This window comes from Pelodiscus sinensis, chromosome 2 (assembly GCF_049634645.1).
Source record: "Pelodiscus sinensis isolate JC-2024 chromosome 2, ASM4963464v1, whole genome shotgun sequence".
NCBI classification, from domain to species: Eukaryota; Metazoa; Chordata; order Testudines; family Trionychidae; genus Pelodiscus; species Pelodiscus sinensis.
The window spans coordinates 107,535,129-107,560,590 of record NC_134712.1 but is presented as its reverse complement, the minus strand read 5'-3'; the positions used below and the strand labels follow the sequence as shown (position 1 = coordinate 107,560,590).

General features: G+C 43.5%; 2 protein-coding genes across 23 annotated transcripts in view; one reads left to right on the top strand and one right to left on the bottom strand.

Annotated features, from left to right (window-relative positions):
• Window positions 1–12,857, top strand: part of ATXN1 (ataxin 1) — a 291,246-nt gene extending 278,389 nt beyond the window's left edge. For all 21 annotated transcript variants that reach the window (XM_075921210.1, XM_075921216.1, XM_014579569.3 and 18 more), the window contains one exon: window positions 10,302–12,857. In XM_075921210.1, the coding sequence (XP_075777325.1) occupies window positions 10,302–10,832 (531 nt within the window). In that variant the 3' untranslated portion in view covers window positions 10,833–12,857. The remainder of the gene's footprint in view (window positions 1–10,301) is intronic.
• A 6,126-nt stretch (window positions 12,858–18,983) lies between these two features.
• Window positions 18,984–25,462, bottom strand: part of GMPR (guanosine monophosphate reductase) — a 54,027-nt gene continuing 47,548 nt past the window's right edge. For both annotated transcript variants that reach the window (XM_075921203.1, XM_014579573.3), the window contains exon 9: window positions 18,984–25,108. In XM_075921203.1, coding sequence (XP_075777318.1) covers window positions 24,928–25,108 — 181 coding nt within the window. In that variant the 3' untranslated portion in view covers window positions 18,984–24,927. The remainder of the gene's footprint in view (window positions 25,109–25,462) is intronic.

Below are 25,462 nucleotides of genomic sequence, written 5' to 3'. Positions count from 1 at the left end.
CCAGCTGTGCTTCCCACAAGGGATGCTTCCAGAATTCAGAGAGAGTCACGTAGAGAGAGGATTAAAATGTGGGTTTAATTTAGGTTTCCTGTAGATTCCAGAGGTTGAGTCTCTTCCCAGATCAGCCATGTCCCAGTATAGCAACAAGCACTTCACTGATTTTAATGCGCCTGGTGAGAGAAATATTTCAACTCAGTGTGTCCAAAGTCTCTGATGACCTCATCCACAGTGTAACTTAGATATTAAAACGTATCTAACCTCATTAGTAGGCACATGACCATTACAGTTAGGAAATGCACACTATGAAGTTTTGTGTTGAGGGATCAGAAGGTTTTTTTGCTACATGCATATAGAATACAGGTTGCACCTCCCCAAACTGGCAATCGCTGGTCTGGCAGCATCTGTGGTCCAGCGCTACCACGGATGTTCCTGGCTCAGAAAGCCCGGTAGCCCCGTGGCAGGAAGGCAGTTCAAAAGCGGGGCTGGGATGAAGCAGCAGGACAGGGCAGGAGCTGAGACTGGCGGCAACCCTGAGCAGGCTGCAGCAGTAGGGCTGGAACCGGTAGCAACCCCTGGCAGCTTGTAGCACTGAGACTGGACCCGGGGCAGCACCTGCAGTGCAGGACCAGGCAGTTGACAGCCAGCGGTAGTGCAGGATTGGAGCCAGAGCGTTGGGCAGCCCACGGGAGCATGGAGCCTGTGGCAGTGGGACAGGGCCAGAGCCAGCCCATGGCAGCCTGTGGCAGTGAGGCCAGGGTAGGACCCACAGCAGTGTGGGGCTGGAGCCTATGGCAGCCCATGATAGTGGGGGCATCTGGAGCCTTCAAGAAGCTTCCAGCTAGGGCAGCAGCAGCAGGGCCAGCTGGGGCTGGAAGTAATGAGGGGGCCCCCAGAGCTGGCAAAGCTGAGAATTGAAGGCTGAGGGTCTGTGGCAGGGAACCTTTTCTCATCCAGCAAATTCCCTGATTCGGGGCTGGTCAGATCCCGAGGGTGCCAGACCAGGAAAGTCCAGCCTGTAGTAATAGCCTCACATTCCGATATTTCTATATGTAAAATATATATTAGCTCCCAGAATACATTGGGGGGAGTATATTTAAATCGGAGCTCATTATAATAAAATACTGTGACCATTAAAATGTTTACAAATAGCTCTCATATGACTACTTCTTCCAGTGTATTCTGGGGGCCTAAGTATAATTTTAATATAATGTACATAGTAGATTATTCATATAATCTACAATATTGTTGTTATAATTAGCTGTCATTTAAATATATTTGTCCTAATGATTTCTGGGCGCTAATGGCAAATTCACATCTTCAGAATCTGTACAGAAATTATCTAATCCTCACACTGTATCTGTGAAGTAGGTAATAAAGTATTTTTATCCCCATTGCATAGATTTGGAAACCTAGAAAGAAAGGTTAAATAATTTGTCCTGAGCCATGCAGCAATTCAGTGGAAGAGATGTCCTTAGCAATGTGGCATCTGTGGTTCCCTAAACCATGTTCAGTACTACGAACCACACTACTCTGTTATGATTATATCATTTCTTATATTTATTTTTATTGAACCAAACCCAGAGATCCTTCCTTACTTTGTTTTGTGCAGTTGTGGTCAAACTGGAGTCAAATGGGAGCTTTGCCTGAAAAAAGACCTAAAGATTTGGAACATCATTTATAATTCTTAATGTTACTCTGGTAACAGCATACACATCATTATAATCTTTTTTTCCCCCTTGCTGCAATGAGCAGCCTTAGAAGGAAACAGAAGATGTACAGTAATTCCACAGAACTTACACTTGATCAATATACACAGCAGAAGCAAAATAAATCTTCTGCAGTGCTGGCTTTTTTTTTAAAAAAAGATTTTCGTTCCTGCTTATAGTTATGGCAATATATGCTGCAATGTCACCTCCTCATGAAACTAAAGTACAGTACAAAAGAAAAAGAACAAAATGATGAACACATTTTGTTCACTATCTCTTGTTCTTAATAAGACTATAGAAATTCAAGATGGAAAAGCCCTATTAGGTCATGTAGTCCAATCCTACGCCAGCTCAGCATTGTTCCCTTAAGTATATTTTAAGTGCTTCATCCTGTCTAGCTTACCATCTATTTCTCTGCGCACACGAATCAGTCACTCTTTCTGTTGCTTTGCTCTCCACTTTCAATTATCCTTGGCACATGGCAACAGAAATATGAGGGAATTAGACTGCGCTTTGCTACAGATGGAGCACACTCTGCTGTACGCTTTATTGTGCTCTCTATTGAGAGGGGCAATAATGTTATATTCCTGTGCATGACAGGGAGGCCATATTGTATGTTTAAATGTGTTGCTTGCGGGCATTGTTAGCTTCTAGACGTTCAATATGTGGGGATTAGCCAGCCAGGCCACTGGCAAACTGAGGCTGCTTCCTTTGGGAATCATCATTTAATTGCCCGGTGCTAGTCAGGTTTGTGGAGAGGTCGGTCTGGGAGCCTCTGAGTGTTAGGATTGTTTCTCTCTCCAGGAGGCCATTCTTCTGACAGTGGCAGTCCAGTGGCACCAATATTCCAGAAGTCACTGGTAGGAGAGGTTATTGTAGGGCCTCCATGTTAGGCTGGAGCAGAAACCACCAGGCCCATCACTGATACTGAAGGAAATAGAAGGAGGAGCCATGTATCCTGTGTCCACAGCAGACAAGCATTAAAAATGTGTAATCCACAAAACCAATGAAACCTAGGGACAGATGCTTTCTCTGTATGCAAGATTTTCCCACATGGTGGCCAGAAAACTCCCTGAGTTTCAGCCTACGGATTTTTTCCTAGTTGTTTTATGATCTGTTGGGGGTGAGGTGCGGGGGGGTGAGTGGATGAAGCTGGGAAGTTAATGTTCCAGAAACATTGATGTCTCCGGTCTGTGCCCCTCATGGGACTCCCACAAGGGCAGAGCTCTGTGTGTGTGTGTGTGTGTGTGTGTGTGTGTGTGTGCGCGCGTGCGCGCAGGTGCAGGTGCAGACTTGGTGCTTTCACAGTGCAAATGGGAACCTCTTCTCCCATGGCAGCACAGTTCCCTCAGAGTAGGACTGCCACGCTCTTCCCACAGGCTGCCGCTTTCAATTTCCTGCCTCCTCCTCAGGGCCAGGGGATGAGTGACTGCAGAAGGCTAACCCAGCTAGATCAGCTTCCTCAGCTCGCTCCCATGGACTGTTCTCCACACCAGCTCTGCACTGACACACTTCCTCAGGACTAAGAGAGTGAGGCAGCACCATTTGCTTCTGCACAGCAGAAGGCCTTGTGCTGCCTCTCTGGAACTAGTTGAATTACACCCTCTTAGGAAATGCTAAGCTCCTGGACCCCAATGGACTTTAAAAGATGAGGATGCTCAGCCCTTCACTAGATGGGTGCTCATACTAAGGATGTTAAATATCGATTAATATACTAGTCGATAGAATTTCCATCAACTACTCGACTAGTCGATAGGCACCTCCGCATTCTTCTTTTGAAATGTACAAGAACCCCAGTAGGCTCTTATGCATTTCTAAGTGGAAGCGCCTGCATGGAGCCCGGAGTCAGCGGGATTTCCCGCTGGCCCCGGGCTGCCCGCAGCGTGCCAGCTTTGAAATGTACAAGAGTCCCCCGCTGACCCCGGGCTCCACGCAGTGCTGCCACTTTGAAATGCCGCAAGGAGCTGGGGTCAGCTGGGGACTCGTCAGCTGATCCTAGGCTTCGCATGGCATTTCCACGGAACCCTGGATCAGCTGGGGACTCCCCAGCTGATCCCAGGCTCTGTGCAGCATTTCAAAGTGCACGGAGGCCAGGGTCAGCTGGGGAATTCCCAGCTGACCCTGGGTTCCGCAGAAAGGCTGCATGGAGCCCGGGATCAGCTAGGCCCCAGCTGACCCCAGGCTCCACACAGCGCTGCCACTTTGAAACGCCACCACGGCAGCGCCACATGGAACTGATCACGGGCTCTGTGTGGTGCTGCCCCTTCTTCTTCCACCCCTTTGCTGCCTCCATCTGATAGAGGCAGCTGGGGGGAAGTGACTAGTCAACTAGTCCTTAACATCCTTAGCTCGTACAGCAATATATTGCAGAGAATGATGGTATGACGAGTATTATCTTAACACATTTGTACCTTTATTTTCCATGTTCTGAAGAAGTTTGTAGCTGGACTGATCTTTGGGACCCCTGTGGCCAGAGTAGCTTAATCAAGTTTTAATACACCACAGAGGAAGAAACTTGGCCAGAAAGTAGACAGTCAGACCACAAATTAACAACATCACCCTTTACCGTTTCTGCTTTTTTGTTTATTAAAGCAGCCAGAGCAGTGAGCCCCAAGCCTAAAGTTCTTCCATGGCTGTATAAAATCCACTGCAGTCTAAGCGATGCAGATGACATTTCATAGAAATTGGCGTTCACAGCATGTATCGCAGGCTTTCCAGTGCCAGGGTGTGTTTCCTGAACAACGGAAATTACTTCCACTAAATAATGAGTCAGACTGCGAATTGAAACGATTAAATGGTTTAGATGAAACATTCACAGATATTTGGCTCTCTTGAAAAGGTTTGACTGTTTTCACAAGTGGTCTTACAACATGGGGGTATACAGGATCTCAAGCATCCCCTCCAGAGGTTCTTCGAGAGGGGCATGCGTTTCATTTTCTTGCTTTATTGTTGAAATGCTAGAAACATGGAGATAAGATTTTAAAACAGTCTCGCTTCTCTCCTAAGAAAATACAGCAAGGTCGGGTGACTCAGATGGAGTCACCTTTTTTAAAAAAACGTATGTGTAAGTAAAAAATACAGGACATGTTCACTCAGGCTCCACTTTGGGGAGGGACTGAAATTTCATTGCTTAGAAAAATCACCATTCCTATTAACCAGTTTTTTTTTCAGGGTAGTTGTCTAAAACAGAGGCAGCTCCTAATGTTCATCATTTTAAAACGTGTACCAGCTGTAACAACTATATCCTGTTTGTTCAAACATCATTGCTGAACCACAGAAATACTTCAGTGGTTAGCATCCTGCCATCTTTGTTATTTAAGTTCACCACCTGCAGTTTTGGAAAGTTGTTTTAATGAATTACATGTTAAGAACGTGCTTATATATTAAACTCTATAGAAAGCAGGTAGAGATGCGGTGCAACCATGTCTTACCTCCAGATGAAGATTGGAGTCAGTGAGCAGTGTACCCTTCAGTGGTTCCCGAACTTTTGGGGATAATGCCCCCCTTTTTGAATTTTTGAAAAACTCTCAGCCCCCAAATAGCAGCAAAACTTGTTGAGCAAACAAAAAAAAAAGGAACTGAACAGGGCAGCAAAACTTAATGGTGGGGAGGCTGGGTCACCTTGCCTCCCCCCCGGAATTTCTTCACACACCCCAGTTTAGGAACCCATGCTTTAGAGGGTACATGAGGCATGTTTGAGGGAAAATGAAAGAAGACCAATAGAAATGGAAGAGAAGAAGAAAAAATATATAGAGGAGATAGTGAAACCAAAGAGATCTAATAGACAGTAGATTCAGAGTCAGCCAGCAGCTTCCATTCAAGTCATCACAAGCTATTGGGTGCTCAGGATTGTTGAAAAACCAGGCCACTTACTGTGTGAAACCTAGAAATTCTTGGCTCTGGAATACTTTCTACATTATGAAGTAGCAATGGTTGATATATACCACCTGTAATTCATAGAGTTTAAGGCCAGAAGGGACCATTATGATTATAAAGTCTGACCTCTTGCAGAATGCAGGTCTTAATTCATGGATAGATATTGGTTACATCTACAAGATTTTTTATTGTTATTTATAATTTTTGAGGTGCCATATTATTATTTTTATATTACAGTAGGACCTAGCAGCTCATTCATGCTTTGAATGTTCCAGCACTATTTTTGCATCTTTATTTAATTCTTCATAAAAGTCTGATACTGTGCCCAGAGAATTTCCAAAATGCTAACCTGTGGCCTAATCACATAAGTGTATACTACTAGAAGAATTGCCTGTTGTTGCTTGGGTCCGTAATTCAAATCAGTTTTAATTTCCTTCATTTAAATCACTGCTCTGGGATGGGGATGGGGATGAGGGGTTCAGTATGAAGGCTGCCCCAGGGAGAGAGGACTAACCCAGCCCTCTCTCCCTGCAGCTGCTTGGGACCAGAGGAGAAGTGCCTTTCTGTGACAGCTGCAGCTCCAGCAGGTACAGCCAGGGGAGGAGTGCATGTCCCCTCGACTGGGACAGGACCAAGTTAGTCTGCCCCTCCCCCCCGGCTGCCCAAGCCAGAGTGAAGAATGCAGCAAACTGCACTTTCCCCTTGCTCCCTGATGAAGGCAAACAGCTAGCAATGTTCTGATAGGCAGGGCTTGACAAGTTATGGAAAACTCTACTCGCCAGACAAAAAAGGGACTCGCCACCCCCTGCCCCCAAAAATGTTTTTTTAATAGCATAAATTCCTAATAAGAATAAGAACAGTAATTACTAATAAGTTATTAATAAATATCTTATAAACCTCTACCTTTTCCCTCTGCTGCCATGTCTCCTCCCCTTGCTCCATCAGCTCCCCGGTGCCTGCTTCCCCCCAACCCCTCACCCGCCTCTGCTGTCCTGACTCCTGCCCTTCTCATGCCCTCAGCCTTCCTGAGACCTGCCCCCCGCCTTCCTGAGACCTGGCCCCCTCCACCAGCCCTTCTTGCCCCGTGCCCACTCCTCCAGTAGCCCCACTCTGATCATGTGAGCTACCCCTCCTCATCCCCTCTCCTAAAACCTCCCTCTACACACCTGCCCTGCCTCTCTCCTCTGGTGCTGGTCCCTCCCCTGCAGGTGTCTGCCCTTCTGCTTCACCCCCAGAATCCCCTGGCACCTGCACCCTTCTGGTGCCTCCCCCTTCCCTCACTGCCCCTGTCCCCTTTGCCCTCTTTTTCCCTGATACCCACCCCCTCACCACCCTCTGCCCTCATGCCCCTGTGCCCTCACACATGCCCTCCTCATGTCCACCCCTTCTTTCAAGCCTTCTCCCAGCACCTTCCCCTCCCCCTCTAATCCCCAATGCCCTTCCCCTCTCCTTTCCCAGCATCACCCTGTCCCCCCTCACACTGACACCTCCCCTCCTGCCCTTTTCCTCATTGTCTGCACTTGGCCCCCTGGCATTTGTCTCTCCTGCACCCCTGCCCCTTGGTGCCTTCCCCTTTCTTCTTCTTCTTCTCCTGACCTCCTCCCCTCTCTTCCCCTCAGCATAAGCCCCTTCCCCATGTTTTTCCCTTTCCCTTCCCTTCCCTCCGCTCTGCACAGCCCAAGCCCAAGCCCCTCCCCTACCTGGCTTCTGCCTTCCACTTTGTGGGGTTGCCGGAGCCTTTTTGAATCCGGCGGTTGCCGGCCGTGACATCAGTATGCCACATCATGCCAGCGTCTTGGCGTCTGCCAGCGTCCCGCCCTCTGGCTCACGCCCCGCCTCTTTGCGCCGGAGCTGCACGCAGGCAGCCCGCCACTGAGAATCGCCGCACTTCCCTCTCCCCGGCAGCGCTCTGCTCCGCCACTGGCCGGCGGATCAGATGGGGCCGCGCCGCCCGTAGTGCGGGCTTCGGCCAGCCCATCACAACGGCCCACCAGGCCAGTCCGCCCCTGCACTCGCCAGCTAGTAAAATCTACTCACCACGGGTGAGCGGGCGAGTGTATTTGTCGAGCCCTGCTGATAGGTATCAGGTGAGGGGAGAGTGAAGCCTCCCCCGTCCTCACTAGCGGGTGCCTGGGGGATGGGAGGCTTGGGACAGGGGCAGTCCTGGAGGAGGGGTGTCCCCAGTCACTCCCTTTTACATGCCTGGTGATTCTGTCTTTTTTCTGTTTGGTTTTCTGAGAAGCAATCCCATTCCAGGCACATCTCATTTTTCTGGTACAACCTAACCCTTTCCTTGCTTTAAGTTAGGGTAAGAGGAAGGTGTACACCGAATTTGATGGTCCTAGTTCTTAAGAAGAGTTCTTGAACAGACTGATGCACAGACAGACAAACCCTCTCAAATATATACGAGATATATTTATGGATGTTTTAAGAAGTTCATTTAGCCATGATCAACAGAGTCATAATCTGCAGTTGTCTGGTTTTGCATACTAGCTATTTACAGAGTAAACCTCGAGTATGCCAAACATAAATATAAGCAAAATATGATGAGGCTCCTTGGTTCATTGGGCTGGAAAGACAGCACAGTGAGTAGCAAGAGAGCAAAGAGTACTTTGTGTCGTTCTCAAGCAGTCTTTTTCAGCACAAGATTGGAAGTGGAATTGATAGGGTCCAAGCATTCTTGCAGTTGCATTGCTCGAGGTCAGGTGGTAGACATGAATGCCACTTAAAAAAAATGAAGTTTTACTGCTCTACAAGGACTCAAACATATAAGCTATGGAGCACACTGGCCCTAGCAAAGTATATAAACATATGAGTCATCCTAGACTTCAGTGGGTGAGGTAATGTCTTTTACTAGACCAACTTGTGCCGGTGAGAGACAAGCTTGCGAGCTTACACGAGTCTAGGAAACTTAGAGTGTCACAGCTAAATACAAGCTGGAACAAATCATTTATCATTAAGCAGCTAACACATATTTCAAGGGACCACTGAAGGTGAACTGGCCCATTAACATCCTTCCAGTAACAGCGGGAGCGGGGGGACATGAAGAAGGATGGTTGTTAGTTGTAGATTGTTGTAATAAGCCATAAATCCAGTGCGTCTGTTCAGTGATGATTTTTAGTGTCTAGCAAAGTTAATGAATTTAAGCTCCCAGGCTTGTCTTTTAAAAGTGCTGTGCAGGTTTCCTTTGAGGATGAGAACCGAGAGGTCAGATATAAAGAGTTCACGTTGTGGAAAGTGTTCACCCACAGGTGATAGGGTGGTTTTGCCTTTTATTGTTTTCCTGAGCATAGCAATTGTCTGGTTTCACCGACAGATTTGAGGTGGGGGCATTTAGTACCCTAAGTATGCTGAGGCACAACCACATATTCTGATAGGCATGTGTAGGTCCCATGGATTTTAAAAGGTGTCTTGTGGGATGTCTTATATCATTGTAGCACTGGAGATATGCCTGCAGGTTTTGTATCTGTTGCGCTGGTAGGATCTGGTGCTGTTTTGAGTTGGTTTGTCCTGATCTGTGAGGAGCTTGCTTCTGATGATGAGCTTGGGGAGACTGTGAAGTTGTTTGAAGGCTGGAAAAGGGGGGTCTCCATTGAGCATGGGTGGTAGCTCCTTGATGATTCCCTGTATGGGTTCCAGCAAGGAGCGCCAGGTAACAGCTAGGGATGTACTGTTGGGGAGGGGGAGGATTGTATTTCTGTATTGCAGTCGGTTCTCCTGGGGTATCAAGGAGAAGCTTGAGCTGCATGTGGAAGATGGAAAAACAATGGAGCATTTCAAGAGAGGAGAGGAGACATGAGCAGAGAGGTGGGAAGAGAAGATGAACTTGGTAGTGGCACTTTGAATAGGCTAGCAAGGGGAGGCCAGAGAAGTGGAGATTAACAAGCAATATGTTGGTGTTGGATTATTGACATAGAACAAAGGGCATCGTTGGAGAAAATGGAACGGGTGAAGCAGGATTTGGCAAGAGTTTACATGTGAGAGGAGAAGGAAGGAGGAGTTAACAGGGCAGCTCTTTTTCTCTGCATCAGATGTGGGGAACAGAAGCTTCTTAGGTTGGAAGTCTGTAAATCTTAAACCATTGTACAAGGAGGGTGAGTATCATTATATTTATTATTCAAATGGAGAAATGGAGGCACAAAGAGATTAACTGGCCTGTATACGGTTAACTAACAGGTCAGTAGCTGAGCTGGGAATAAAACATCTCTTCTCTCTCCATCCTGTGCCCCAGCCACATTACTCTTCCTAGAGACATTCACTTGGTTGACATTTAGGAAAACACCAGAGTTGTGCTTTGAGTAGTGCCCGTGTTGGTGAATCTGCTTCAGGTGGGCATGTGTCCCTGCACTTTTGAGTGAAGATTTTTTTGAAGCAATGTCTGTTCTGCCTGCACATGCATCCTATCTCCTCCTGCCCCAGATATAGGGCTGCATGGGAGAATCGCCCTCAGTTCCTTCTCAAGCATCTTCAGATAGAGATGGAGTCTAGCTTTTGTCTGTCTGTTTTGTACCTCTTTAATACCTTTCTGGTTTTGTGCTGTAGATTGGCCAGTCTCAGAAGACTTGTTAATGCCCTTTTAATAAGGACAAACAGTACATTTTTTTTGTCCAGTGTAGTGACCCATAACTGTGTGTGTGCTAGGCACATACAGAAGTGGAGCAATATTTTTATATTTATGTTCTCTCTCTCCCTCTCTCTCCTTCTTTTCTCTTTCTACAGGTCAGCGTTGAAGTGTTGGTTGAATATCCTTTTTTTGTGTTTGGACAAGGCTGGTCGTCCTGCTGCCCTGAGAGAACCAGCCAGCTCTTTGATTTGCCATGTTCCAAACTCTCAGTTGGGGATGTCTGCATATCGCTTACTATCAAGAATCTGAAGAATGGCTCTATTAAAAAGGGCCAGCCCATGGATTCAGCTAGTATCTTGCTGAAGCACTCAAAGAATGACAGTCTAGCTGGAAGTAGACACAGGTATGTGGAGCAGGAAAATGGTATTAATCAGGGAAGTGCACAGATGTTATCTGAGAATGGTGAACTGAAGTTTCTGGACAAAATAGGATTGCCTGCAGCACCTTTGCTCACCAAATCAGAACCCAGCAAGCCCACGGTGACGAGGAAGAGGAGGTGGTCAGCCCCTGAAACACGGAAACTAGAGAAATCAGAAGAGGAACCACCTTTGACTCTTCCCAAGCCTTCTTTTATTCCTCAGGAGGTTAAAATTTGCATTGAAGGTCGATCTAATGTAGGCAAGTAAAGGCTGTTTGGGGAAAGGAAATTAGGCTATCCCTTGTCATTTTTATCCAGATTACTGTACTGTAGACTAAATAACCCAGTATTTACATGTTATCATCTTATTTTAGGTTTATGTTATAACCTTGTTGTTATAGTTGCAGCTGGTATTATGCAGGAGACAGGTGCATATGTTTTTCCACAAGTGTTTTGTCAGTGACTAGGTTTATTGAGAGCTACAGAAGGGGCAGTAAATGCTTCATGCACCCTTAGTGGAAATGAATGTGTTGTCATGGCTCCTGTTTTCTGTCACCTAGTGTAGAACAGACTCCAGCTGTTCTTTTTTGTGTGAGGTGATGAGAAGGGAACCATAGCGGAGGTAAAACAGCACTGCATGCATTATGTTGTGTTTCAATCCCAAGGAGGAATTGCGGCTCCCTGGCTGGGTCATTAGGGGGTTCTCTCATGCCAAGAGAACTCTTAAGAACCCAAGACACAGACATTCTCAAAAAGGATCAGATAGTCTTTTAACACATTTTGCAATCAAACCAACTCTTAGTCAAGGCTCTACAGTGTATATATATTTTCCCCCATGGGGTCCAACTGCACTGAATTTTATTCATAAAGTGACTGCCACACACACATTTCTTTCAGCTTGTTGTGCAGTTCCGTTGCCAGAGTGTAATATTCATTAAGGTTCTACGCTTGCATTGTTACACTGCTAGTTTTTCTTAATGACAAAGCAGGACTGAAGGAAGCCTAAAGTTCTTTGGATCCCTAGCTAAGGGGTGACTCCTGGTTCTGAGCAGTGTTAGACAAACTGATCAGGTTATGCCATTGACATTTGCTTCCACAAGGTAGACGCGTACTGCCCCTTTGAGAGCACAGACATAAAATTGTTTGCATTTAGGTTGCAAATCTTTGTCTTTAACGCTAGTACTGTTTTTAGTTCATGACGATGGACAACTGGTGCCACTTTTTTCAAAATTCAGTGTGACACAAGGAATTGGACGTTGAAGATGAACGTAGAATGTCTTTAAGCACTTAAAATCCTGTTCACGCTTTCTTGTCGAGCATCCTGGTCTAACACTCAATAAGTACTGTATCTCACTTTAATCTGTTTGAGAAAAAAAAGAATCTATTCAACACTGTTAACTACATATGACTATGTAGAGTTTTCTCACAAGCAAGATGTTGAAAGTTTTAATGTGGTTTCAAAGGGATGAATGTGAATTATTGAACTAGTATGTGACAGTCATTGTCCACAAAGGACTACTTAATAGGAGGCACTTTTAAAACTTTAATGCTTGAGAAAGAGTTAAAGGCATATGTGAGAGCTGACAGATAATAAAATAAGAGAGAGAGGAAAAAGGAAAGAGGAAAAAAATCATTGTCCAGTGTTTTTGAAAAAGATGGACTTTAAAGAATCTTGCAATTTGCACATCTTGAGTTTATCATTTGTGTGGTATTCCTGCAGTTTTTACCTAATAATGTTGTGGGGAAGGGAGGGGGACTGAGAGAGCATAAACAAATGTAGCAATTATTTACTAACCTGCCTAAGCTCTAGGCCATTTTATAAGGTTATGTTCCTTTTAAAGTTCAGTTTTGGTCTTTCTGCCATATGTGTCGCACAGAACCAGGTCCTAACAGGACATCTTGGAGAATTTTTCTTTCAGATACAGTGAGAGACTTTTCCAGAAAAGACATCTCTAGACATAAGCAGGTTTTTATATATATAAAAAAATAGCTGTTACCATTTTATTATTATTGCTGTTTTAATGACATTTTCCAGCTGAAATACAATCTAGATTTCAGCATTTGGTACAAAACAGCAAGCAGGAACGGGGGTTTCAGACAGCGAAGTCTTTTTTTGTTCCTGGTCATCTGAAATAAAGGTAGGGCCGGATCCTCAGAGGTGCTGTGCACCTTTGTTTCCTGTCAATGGGAGGTGCAAGTTATAAGCACTTCGGCTACGTCTAGACTGGCCCCTAATTCCGGAAAAGTCATGCAAAGCAGGTAAGTCAGAATAGGGAAATCCGCGGGGGATTTAAATATCCCCCGCGGGATTTAAATAAACATGTCCGCCGCTTTTTTTCCGGCTTGGGGAAAAGCCGGAAAAAAGCGTCTAGACTGGCGCGATCCTCCGGAATAAAGCCCTTTTCCAGAGGATCTCTTATTCAAGTAGGAATAAGAGATCCTCCGGAAAAGGGCTTTATTCCAGAGGATCGCGCCAGTCTAGACGCTTTTTTCTGGCTTTTCCCCAAGCCGGAAAAAAAGCGGCGGACATGTTTATTTAAATCCCGCGGGGGATATTTAAATCCCCCGCGGATTTCCCTATTCTGACTTACCTGCTTTGCATGACTTTTCCGGAATTAGGGGCCAGTCTAGACGTAGCCAACAGGTCTGAGCAGAAGCCCATTGCACTCAGTCCCACTGGTTTCAGTGGGCTTTGGATCAGGCCTTCCATGATCAACCCCTTATATTACTATTACTTTTGTGATTGAGTTTGCATCCTTCAAGTACTTTTGAAGAAGGTGTACTAATAGGGAGAAGTAGTCTTGGGAAGTTCTTAATTAGAGATACGGTATAAAAAATGAACAAATTCCTTAAAAGTCTAATTTTCCCTCTCTCCTAAAATATAGTGTTTCCAGCTCCTTTATTTACAAAAAAAATCTGAAAACCCCCCCAGTTTTTTGGTTCTTTTATTCGTTACTTGAAATTTAGCTCACACCAGAACTAATTTATACCATTTTCTGGGGTGCACCAAAAACATTTAAATAACTTTAAAATAGCTTGAAACTTTTTCTTGAATTTCCTTCAGTTTTATTAACCTCTCAGCAGGCTACCAAATAGCTGAGCAGGTTCATTCTCACAGACACACTGCTTATCTAGTGCTGTACTTTTTTTTTTAACGATTCTGCTCAGAGAACTTGCTTAATCTTCCATATACTCCGCTCAGGGCACTTGCAATTTATTGTTGTTTTGTTTTGTTTTGTTTTTGTTATGTTTTAACCTTTGATGGTAAGAGGAATAGAAAGATGTGGGGCAGAATTAGATTTTAGTTCATGTTACTACCACTATATTCATAATACATATACTCAGAAAATCTGAAATAAAACCACACATGCATCTTTTTTTGGCTAATAAAGAAGCAGGGACTCTTAAACTGACTGGATCTATTCTACTAACACTAACAATAAACAAATAAAAAAAAGTTTGGAGCAATAGGAATGTATTAGTTCTGTGTTTGTATTTCAGATTTAGGAATTCTGAAATAATTGGTTCCATCCATGCAATTGTCCCTTTTTTTGTGCTTTTGCTTTTTTAGGATGTGCAATACTTTATGTGCCAACTTAGACCCACCCACGTGGTGGTAGCTAGATCTCACCCCCTCTTCCACTTTTACCTTGTTTGTTTTCCTTCACTGTTTTCTCTATCCCCCTCCTCCCTCCCCCCCCTCCAAAAAAAAGTGTTTTGGGCCTTATACCTCCCTTGATTGGAGACGCAGAATTTGTATGCCATTAGCAGGTAGGGCACAAATGGCTGGGTGGCACTGGATGGTCCTTATTCTTTCAAATGTACGTCCCTGGCCTCTACAATATAAAGAGGAAGATCCAGAAAAAGGCTTAGTGGATGGTGACCCACACCGAGATTTTTAAGGGGGAGAGAGGGTAAGAATTTTGTGAATGTGAGGGACCTGTAAATTGCAAACAGTTCAGTCATGAGTAAATAACATTGTCTCGTACATGAGCGAAAGCAGCCTTCTACAGCATCATCAGTGTCATTTTTCTCTTCAATCTATGCCTGTAACTGTTACTTTATATATATATGTAAAGTATGTGACATATGTATATTATATTTGCACATGTATATGAATGTTACCATCTGTTTGATGTGCAATGTGGGGGAAATTCACCCCTGTGCAAAAAGCCAGCACAAAGCCTATACACCACTAATATCCCAAACTGGTGCAGTAACTTGGTACTGCCTCTCTGTAGAGGAGTGGATTTCACCCCTAAATGGACAGAAAGTGGTGTCTACTTTCAGTTGGCTGAATCTGGTTTGCCTGCTGACATCTGGAGTTTGGCTGCAGTTGCAGTGAACTGACAGGCCCACAGCCCTTATTCACATGAGTAAATCCTTAATCCAGTGTGGCGAGTTGCCCCATTGATCACTCAAAGGAGTAAAGGTATTGTCTGCACTGCCTCAGCATAGCTACAGATTAGCAAGCTGTGCCACACCATAGTGTACACACATCCTACAGGGATGGAAAGGGGGTTTCTGTTAGTGTAGTGAATCCACTTTCTGGCATGTGGTGGCCAAATCAGTGGAAGAATTCTAGCCACATCTACACTGGGGGTTAGATCGACCTAACTAGCATTCAGGAATTTTTCATGGCCCTGAGCAACATCACTAGCTCAATTAATTTTTAAATATAGACCAAAATTGGGCTTGAGGTTCACGATGAAAATAACAATCACAGGCATAGAAATATTTAGCTGAGTTTGGTGTAAAAGGATTAGTCATGTGCCTCTGTACAGTGTCCACTTTGCAATATTAACTGACAAGTCTTTTTTTTTAATGTACCAGACCTGTTTAGTTTACAATGAAATGCATACAATCACTAAGAAATTTAGTCAGGGCAAAAGAAGAAAATAAACAAGAACCTCTTTATAGGGATTTCTAAAAAACCAATCTCTCTCTATCTAATGACTGTTCCTTATAGTGTTTAACTTAGGCATCGTTTCAGTTTGTCTGGGCCACATCATGGGGAATTTGGAGTTTGATGTCACTTACCTCATGTCCTTTAGATGAAACCCTAATTGGATTTTTGTTTGAACTATTTAATGATTTTGTACATGGTTGCTTTGGGGGTTTTTTGTTTGTTTTTTTTAATATATGTTTGGGTGGGGTGGGGAAATTCTGCTTTTTAACCCTGTCGTCACTTCGTTAAACCATTGTTCTGTTATTTGTTCAGCACCAGGAAGTGACATCACTGTTCTTGTTTCCCTAAAGCAAGGAACATTTAGAAACCTTTCACACCTCTTACTCAGGGATGGGGCTGGCGTACGTGTGGTACACTGATGTGACCAGAAGCAGCACTTTTACTGCTCTGGAGTAGGGATGTACAATTTCAAGGACAAGTTTGGATTTCCTGCATCTCATGGATTAACTTTGTAGATATCACATAGATTGCAATACAAAGCAGCAGATTCAAAGTGAACCATAGCTGTTGGTTACCATGAAACTTATTCATTGTACAGGGACTGATTTTACCTAAATATATTGTCAATATTAAAAAAGGAAATGATGAAATCCTGTTAAACAGGTGACTATTAAAAATGGAAAAAATGCTTCAGGGAGAAGAAATCTTAACTATGTTTAAAACACTAATAGTGTTATTTCACTAGCATTCACTAGGGTTCTTAATGCCATTGGCACTAGGCCACAGTTTTGCAAACCCTTATGCACAGGCTTAACTTTAAGCATCTGATTAGGCCTATTGAAGGCAGAGGGACTATACATTAGCTTAATATTAATTACATGTTCTGTACAAGTGTTTACCGAAAGTAGTGGCTGGATCATCTGGAGCCAGATTCTGATCTTAGTTACAACAGCTGTGCATTTGGAGTGATCAGTGGCGTTAATGCAGATTTGCTTGGGTGTAACTGAGATAAGAATCTGTCCTGCTGTTGGCTCTTCTATTATGAAATATACTCAGAAATGACAAAGTTCAACCTGCACTCTTTTAAATAATCTTCTTCTTTTCGCATGACTGCAGAGAGTAACACATAACAGCAGAGTCCAGTCTGTGGAACTACCCAGTGTTGATGTGAAAAGCAAAGGAAATTTAGCATTGTGGTCAGTGTATTTCTTTTCTTGGCGTTTTTTTCTAAATCCCCAAAACCCTGAAATAAAAAAAATAAGAGTCCACACATAGAGGGGGGGAGGGTGTATATACATGTGTGTGCATGCACACACACTTATTTATATACATATATATATATTAATATAAAAGCAAATGACTTATGTCTAGTTGATTTCCTAGCCTTTCCAAGGACAGTGTTGTATTTTCTGTTGTTAAGGAAATTCCAAACAAGTTGCACACCTCTACTCCAGAGTTAATTTCTTTTACATAGACGACCTCGCTTCAGATGTGTTACCTTACTGATAGGATCTTTTCTTGTAGCACTATACCTTGTGGAAATATTTTTTGATGTAAACCTAATTTGAGATGCTTACAAAAAAACTTTTTGAAGCACTCACATTGAGGAGTACAGGTAATGTTTTAAAAAATTGCACAAAAGAAAAATGAATGTTGGAATGATTCATTCAGTGTTTGAAAAAGAGATGGATCTGTTGAAACAGTGTGTTTCATACCTTGTTTGTAAAAAAAATTTTTTTAAAGTACAAAAGCAGAGAAAGGTTGAAAGTTACATGTTTTTTGTATATAGAAACTGTCACGTTTAGATGATCTGATTTGTATTGGCTCTGGACAGGAAGAATTATTATTTACAAGGCTCTTAAAGAACAATTATGTTCAAATTTCTGTTCATATCACATAAATCCCAATGCTGGGGAAGGGGGGGAACGCTTCACACTGTTTGTTCCTATGCCGAAAATATATCTTAAAGCATCTTTTGTAGTTTAGATTCTGAAACCATTGTAACTTCTTTACTCCCTCTGAGACGATATACTACATTTTCAGCACTTCCTGTTCGGATCAACCCAAAGACTATAACTTGAACAAGAAGTGTTTATAACAAGGGATCCTAGCTTACCAGTAAATAAAAGAGGAATATCAAACGAGACATGGCCTTTTGTGTACACACACCTTCCCACCTCATTTAAACAGGGGGTAAAGACGTGAATTTCAGCTTTTCCAGAGGTGCTCTGGTCTTGGACTGGTTCTTTCTCATTTGATTTAGAGATCCGTGTCATTCAGAAGCCAAAATAAAAGAATCCTGTAGCAATTTCCGAGGAAAGGGCCCTTTCCTTGGACAAAGGTCAGTTGGACAGCTGGAAGCCTACACACAGCGGGGATAAACAGTTAACTTTCAGAACCCTTCTCTCCCTCCCCTGACATCCTGTAACACAAGCTTCAGTTCTGATACCTAATGGTCACATGGGGGAAAATAATTACCAAGTTAGAATGACCCCTGGACACCCAAAAGAATGGCCCCAAATGTATTAGGATGAAGTACATTCAGCCAATAAATAGTTATGCAGTAACAGTCTAAGATTTCTATAGTTTTACTCATCATTATCTTATAGGACTCAAGTCTTCCACTGAGAATTAATTGGAGGCTTCATCCAAGGTTGGCTTTTTTTGTTGTTCATTTGTTTGTTTCTATTCTTAGTGGTCAAAGCTCCTGTGCCCTTTCCCTTGACCCTGCTGCAGGCATGCATTGGAAGTGTTGTTTGCATTAATCCTCACTCATTCTGAACCTGTTAAAGCTGTCCAACTGGGTTTTATGAAAAAGCAGCAGCCAGCTAGATCTGGCCCCTCATGTTTGCTTTAAAAATAAAGAGTCTGAAGATTCTGGCTCTAGTGAGAGAGCCACATACATACTCTTGCTCTTTCCAGTTGTAGTCGGTAATTGTTGGATCGCTGTAACTGGATGCAAGTGGTTAAATTATTGTCTTCTGTCTGGCCCTTTGGCTACTTAGCAAAGTTACTAATCTTATTAAGGCAGCAGGTATAACTTTTTGCAGACCGCTAGCATTCACTAATGTATGTATTTCTGTCTTTGGCTTTCTTAAATATTAACTTTGTGAACACTGTTCTCTTGGCAGTGCTTAAAAAGGGGAATTTCTTACCTTTTCCACTCAAATTAGCTCTTGAAAATAATTTCGTAGTAGCAGTGTCACAGTTTTCCACAGCCAGCAGGCTTGGATTGGCCAACTAGCCATGGTCTTTGAGGAAAGTCCTCATGTGGGTAAGTTTAGTGATTCTACAGTACATCTCTAAGGAGTGCATTGATTGGTATTTATGAAGAGGGTTGTTGCAAATCACACTTCCAGTGTTGTGCCTAATGTCGGCCCAGAAAAAGGGAAAATGCAGCTTTGTATCGAGGAGAAATCTAGCTGACATGGCCAGTACAAAGGAGAAATAGGGAGGGAATAATGTTTTGCACCTTAATGAAAAGAGGAGAAAATTTTAAGTGCATACAGACATAGTTAAGAGCTTTTATTGTGACAGGAGAACTTTTTTCCATATGCGTGCATACTCTCTGTAATTCCAGTGTAAAATATTGTACTTGCACTAGCTTTTTTAAAACAAATATTAAAAAAATGGAAGAATTCATATTCTATTTTCTAATGGTGGTGTGTCTATTTGTAGGATACACTCGCGTCTGTTTATTGAATTTTATGGTCCCTTTCTTTGATGGTGCTTGCAGGTTTTCTAGGTAGAAATTATTTCATTATTATAATAAAACAATGTTTGATTCAAAATTTGAACAAAATTGTTTTAAAGAAACTGTCTGTATACCAGTACAAGTTTATTGTTTCAGTATACTCGTACTAATAAAATAACAGTGCCAATTGCAAATGTGTGTCTGTCTTTATGTGTTAAGAAAGAATGAGACAGGTTTCCTGTGAAAGAATAATTTGTCCATTTAATTTCCCCCTCTTCGGATTTAGCTTCAGCCACAAGTTTTTATGAAGGCTGTTTTTATCCATGATGCACTATACATAGATGTTTGCACATTGCCACATACAGCATATAATCCTAGCCAGTCCACCTGAGTGAAGCCATGTATTTCATAACACAACAGTCAAGCTGCACCACATGATCAGTTTAAATGAGCAAGTTTGTCATGGCAGATGCATTCTGTGCACAGTTGTGCTACAAATGAGGAAAGAAGGTAGTTATTCCTAATCCTGTCATCTGTGGTGCATGGAGAGGTACACAAATGTTTAAAACTCTTTTCAAAAGACTTAATTCATGGTTTTGAAAATGATCACAAACAGTATTTTTTGCATAGGAGCTTTGAGCTATTTATTACGTATGTTTGGAAATGTTATCCATCTCAATGGCGTAATAACTGATGCTCTGATGTCACAGCCAGAGGACAGGCCAAAATGGCCGAATGAATAAAAAAGAACAAAGTTTAAGGCAGACAAGGAAAAAAAACACCTCATTACTAGTCGGCAAGGCTGACTGCATTTAGGGTACGTCAGCAGAGATAGTCATGCTACAGGGTAGCAGTATCGTGAGTTTATTCAAAATTCTTAACCAACCCCGAATGAGAATAGGTTGCTTCTAGACTGGGAAAACAAGTGTTTTCCTGCAGGTGGGCTTTAGCGGTGCAGTCACACTGCCAATCAAGAAAAGCCAAATCTGTAGCGTCTCTGAAATCAGCAGCAAAATTCCCATTGACTCCAACAGCACAGGACTTGGCCTAACTGGCCATCAGATTTTGGCAAGAGACACCTGATTCAGCTCACAATTAGACTGGTGAAAATCAGGAGCGACTCCACTGAAGTCAGTGGATTTAGATAGGGAAACTAGTCTGTGAGAGAACTGGGTCCGGCTGGTGTTTCAGACCACAAGCGCTCATGGATTAAAAAAAGAATACCAATGCTGGTTTCATACTGCGTCTTGGAAAACACGCAAAAGTTCTCAACTTTCCCCATCCTCAACAAACTTCCCCAAGCCCTGCTGGAGCTACCACTGTACACAACACCTCACAGCAGCAAAGGTAAAAGCTGATGCTTATCCACCCATCGGGAGGGGAGAGGCACAGAACCATGCTAGTCATATGGTGCTTTCCAGAACCACGCTAAGAATGCTGAGGGAGTGGGATGAGCACGCTGTGTACCCCTTCTTAGCACAGACTATCCTCACCCACAAGCCCAGCACATTCACTGACCACAGAGCCCTGTCAGCCCACAATACCTTGGGACTGTGGTTTAATCAGATTTGTTTCTTACTTCCTTTATTGCTTTTAAAAAATATGTCATGTTAGCTACACCTTGATAGAGCCACTGGGCCAAATTCTAACTTTCCTCTTGTGCACTGAAGTCAGTGGTGTTGCAAGGGTGCAGAAAGCAAGTTAGACTTTGACCCTGTGTCATGGGAGAGGGAAGGTCTTTTGGAGGCTGGCCCAGTAGCAGTCCATGAAGTGCGGCACAGGGCTAAGCTGCTGGGAAAGACACTAGAAAATAGAGAATCTTATAAAAATGATCAGGTGAGGTAGCTCAAGTCAATAGCTTTGGGGCCTAATCCTGCCCGGTGTGGCATCCCCTCAACGTCCAGTGAATTCAATAAGAGTTTGGCCTCTTAACTGGCATGGAGGAGGAGCTGGATCCATAGGCTTTGAGGGCACTTGTCACCTCACCAGACTTGGACCTGAGTTAGCCTCAGGCCAATCTCTTTGTTCCCCTTTCAAATGTGTGGGCTATAGACCTCCGTATCTGTACAAGGGGCATTGCGAAAGGAGCCATCTGACTGAAGAGGTCCTCTGAAGAAACACCCACTTGAACCACATAGGGTGGGCCTCAGCCAGTTAAACTGCTCTACACAGCTGGCTGCCTTCTTTGCCTTGTTTCCCTTTCCTTCAAAACAGCTGCTGGTTACCAAGCTATTAAACATAATGCAATATCACTGTGATGGCTTCTTTTGTCCCAGCACCACATATAACCAGGTTCTTAAAGCTATGGGTATGTCTGCTCTGCAGCTGGGTGGCATGAGTTCTACTGCGGGCAGAAAGATTTGTGCTAGCTCAGCGGGAGCCAGTGTTCCCACTAAGCTGCACAAGGCTCAGGGCTCCGTGCACGGAGCTGACTGGGCAGGGTTAATTAATCACCTGTGAAGCTGTGTTGCCCTGCAGCTTAGCGGGAACACTGGGGCTATGTCTATACTGGCACTTGTGCAAGAACTCTTGCACAAGAACACGTCCACACTGCCATGTGCTTTTGCACAAGAGCATCCATGGCAGTGTGGACGCTCTCTTGCGCAAGAAACCCCTGCTGCAGAACCACACTGACCTCTTGCACAAGAATTCTTGTTACACTTACACTATTCTTTTTTTACACTTGTTAGAAAAGAGCATAGCTCTTGCGCAACAAGCCCTCTCTTACCACGCTTTACTGTAAAACTTCCTGCGCAAGAGCAGGCGGGCAGTGTGGACGTGTTCATGCACAAGAACCTGCCAGTGTAGACATAGCCTGGCTGAGCTAGTACACTACACATAGCCGAGTGGATGTGGCAGCATGGACTAGCCCCCAGACTCCAAGCCCACCCAAATCCCTGGTTCTAAGCTTGGGTGGCTATAGCCACACAGGTATCTTTAGCTCACAGTTTCAAGCTGAGCTAGTATAAGTGTTTAACCATGCTGGACATCGCACCTTCCAGCTGCAGTGGGTATGTACCCTATAGCACCTCATTGTTTACTGGTGTGATGACCCTTATGTAGTCTGGCACACCTGTGCAAAGTGGATATACAATGTCACCAAGTCCACATGGCTGAATTTTACATACTGTTTGCACAGGAGTAACTGACTCCATAACGGCCATGGCAATGGAAAATCAAAGAGTTTTCACTGTGGAAAAGGAATTCCAAAGTGTCAAAGAACTGTTTTTTAAATGTGCATAGATTTTTTAAAAATGTAATACATTATTTCATTTCATTTGTAAACATATCCTAAACAACCTATAAAACCAATAGCACCCTTCAACCTGGAAGCATCTACGGGACAGCCACACTTTTGCAGTATGAAGGCACAAGTATGGAAATGCACCAGTGGTATGAGTGTAAATTTAGTATAACCTCATTCCTTGAAGTAGTTTTGATATACCTGTATACAAATACACTATTCTTAGGGGTATGTGGCAGGTGCAGGAGAAAGAAGCCATTCTACACTTAGCTATACCCATGTACAGTCTAAGTAACCTCATAGATTTTAGCGGAGTTACTCTGGGTTTGCATCAGCTTAACTGACAGCAGACTTTGGACAAGAATATTTTTAAAACTTATTTTCAGTAAACCATTTGGCTGCCTTTTTAGAGTTCATGACATAAATTCCAGCTTCAGAAGAAAAGTTAATTAGCAGGGCCTAGGAGCCTGGTTCTCTTTTACACTTAGGTGTCCTCACACCACTCTGGCAATGTAAATGTAACCTATGCCCTCTTTAAAGCCGGGATAATACCAGAATACCAGACTAGAGTCTTATTGTAATGGGGAATCAGGTCCACAATGTTCAATGGAGAACATTTAACATTTTATTGTAAACCCTCTGTCTTCTGCCATTCAGATGAAGGATCACCTATGCTTTTCCCATTATGCATAATCCTAACCATCGGTGACTGATTTGAGGACTAAATTTCTTACTTAACATGTTCCATTGGATTGATCCTCCTTTAGCTTTGCTAAACAACAAAGAATACTAGAATAATTCCATTTGCTTTCCTGCCCATCCCTCTTCTCAGAGGTCACAGTTTTGCATGCCAAAGTCTATATCTTTCCAATGAAGGGGTGAAAAGACTCTGAAGATCTGTACAGATAGCTCAGTAACACACATTAAAGTAAGGGGGAAGTCATTAATTCATTGGTATACACACTAATAACATTTATCGTAATTAATTACTATGGTATTCCTGGCACTTTAACATGCACTTCCAAAGAAATATCACTGTGATTTATCTATCTATTCATTAGTCTGTCATTAGTTTATTAAAGTGTTGCCCAGAGTCTAAAATATTCATTATTGCCTTCATAGCAACTTCTTTAACTCAAGATCAGACAACTGGCTTCTTGCAGCAAGTCTTCAGCTGGTCTCTATTACAGGCTGCATTTTGCTCTCAGCTATACCTGTGACTTTAAAAAGTTGCGCCAGAGTAACAAAGGGATGGATTTGACCCCTTTGGCCTGACTGACCACACCTAGCTCCATGTGTAATCATTTCTACACCTAGGCAAAGTGAGCATGTATTTGTAATAGGGATGTAAAAGTGTAACTGTTTAAACAGTTGACCAATAAGCATCAGCTTATCAATTTGTTACGTTTACATGCTGGCTTCATGGGAGCAGGGCTGGCAGGAGCTGCTGGCCCCGCTCCCAGGAAGCTGGCTTCACTTCAGGCCCCCAGCTGCCAGCCCCACTCCTGGGGAGCAGGCTGCACTGCAGGTTCTGCAGCATAAAGCTTATATGTAAACTTTATACCATAGAACCTGCCACAGCATGTGTAACTACTAGGATTTTTAGCAGTTACATGGTTACATTTTTAAAATCTCTCATTTGTAGTCGCTCTGTGTCGGCTGAAATAATTATGCAAAGTGCAAATCTATGCACAATCAGGCTGTCCCACGTTGAGTGTTGCTGGGTGTCTACAGCTTCATATTCAGAGATTATGTTAAAAACAGGACCCCTGAAAATCTGAGGATTGCACCCACCAACAGTCATTACACTGTTAAATGTTCTGGGTAGGAGGAGGAAGCACTCGCTGCATTATAAAGCCAACATCTATAGAAAGGTAAGTCCATTAATACATGGATTTAAATAAAAAAGGCCTTAAAAGGCATATGAAATGCCCTTGATATAGCTCCAGCATTTTTAACATCACAGTAAAAGCGCAGCAACAACCTTGGGTCATTCTGCCATTGCTCCTGTTTAGTCTGTGGGCCAGCATCCTGACAGTATAGCTCTAAACTTCTGCCATTTGAAAGGTCAAAAAGTATGGCTTTGATCTTTGGTTATACAGATCAACTTACTAAACCTTTTTCCCTCTCAGCCTCCAGTTCCTAGAGCTGACAGTGCTGGAGCAATGCTAGCCAGAGGTTGTGGGAAGGTTTTAAAACTTGGTAACAGTGACAGATGTCTGAGGAGGCTAATTCACTGAAAATGAAGGTTTCTTGGTCAGAGGAAAAAATTAAAGGTGAACAAATAGATTTAAAACAAATGTGACTTTAAAAGGTGAGGCTATTGTATCTTGAACCAAAAGAATTCTACATGGCACCAAGTTTGATGGCATTTCCTTCTGCTTAACCCTGTCGCCAGCAACAACTGACCCACCTGCTTCCACAGCCTGAGGGGTTTGGCCCCATGAAGCTCAAAAACAAAACACAGAGGAAGTGCGGAGAGGCAGCAGACACGTTTTGCAGGTCCAAGTCTTTGGTTAAGAAAACACCTGGCTGTGCTGCTGGGTGACCCGGATAAACGTTGCTCTCCTGCTCAGCTCTTTGAGCTTGGCGGCCCCCACATAGGTGCAGGTGGATCGCAGCCCCCCGAGGATATCGAGGATGGTGGTTTCCACATCCCCTCTGTAAGGCACTTCCACAGTTCTGCCCTCCGAAGCCCTGCACACAGGAAGTAGAGGAATTAGTGGGAGTAGCGTAGAATGAATGTGTCAACACTCAGCACGTTATCATTTTAAAGAACTTTGTGCTCTTACTGATTGCTGCCCGTTCCTGCCTAGTGGTGAAAGGTTCTGCAGTGCCCTCCACCAAAGCCGTGAAAAGGAAGTGAATGCTTCTGGCAAATGCCCAAACAATGCCTGAGCGCACTATAGGCTTGATCCTCCTGTCACTATTGATGCAGAAATTCTGTTTACATAAATGGGGCTAGGTCTAGACTGCGCCTGTTTTGTGCAAAAAATATGCAAATGAGGCGAAGCATGGACTATGGCTGTGCCTCATTTGCATAATTAACTA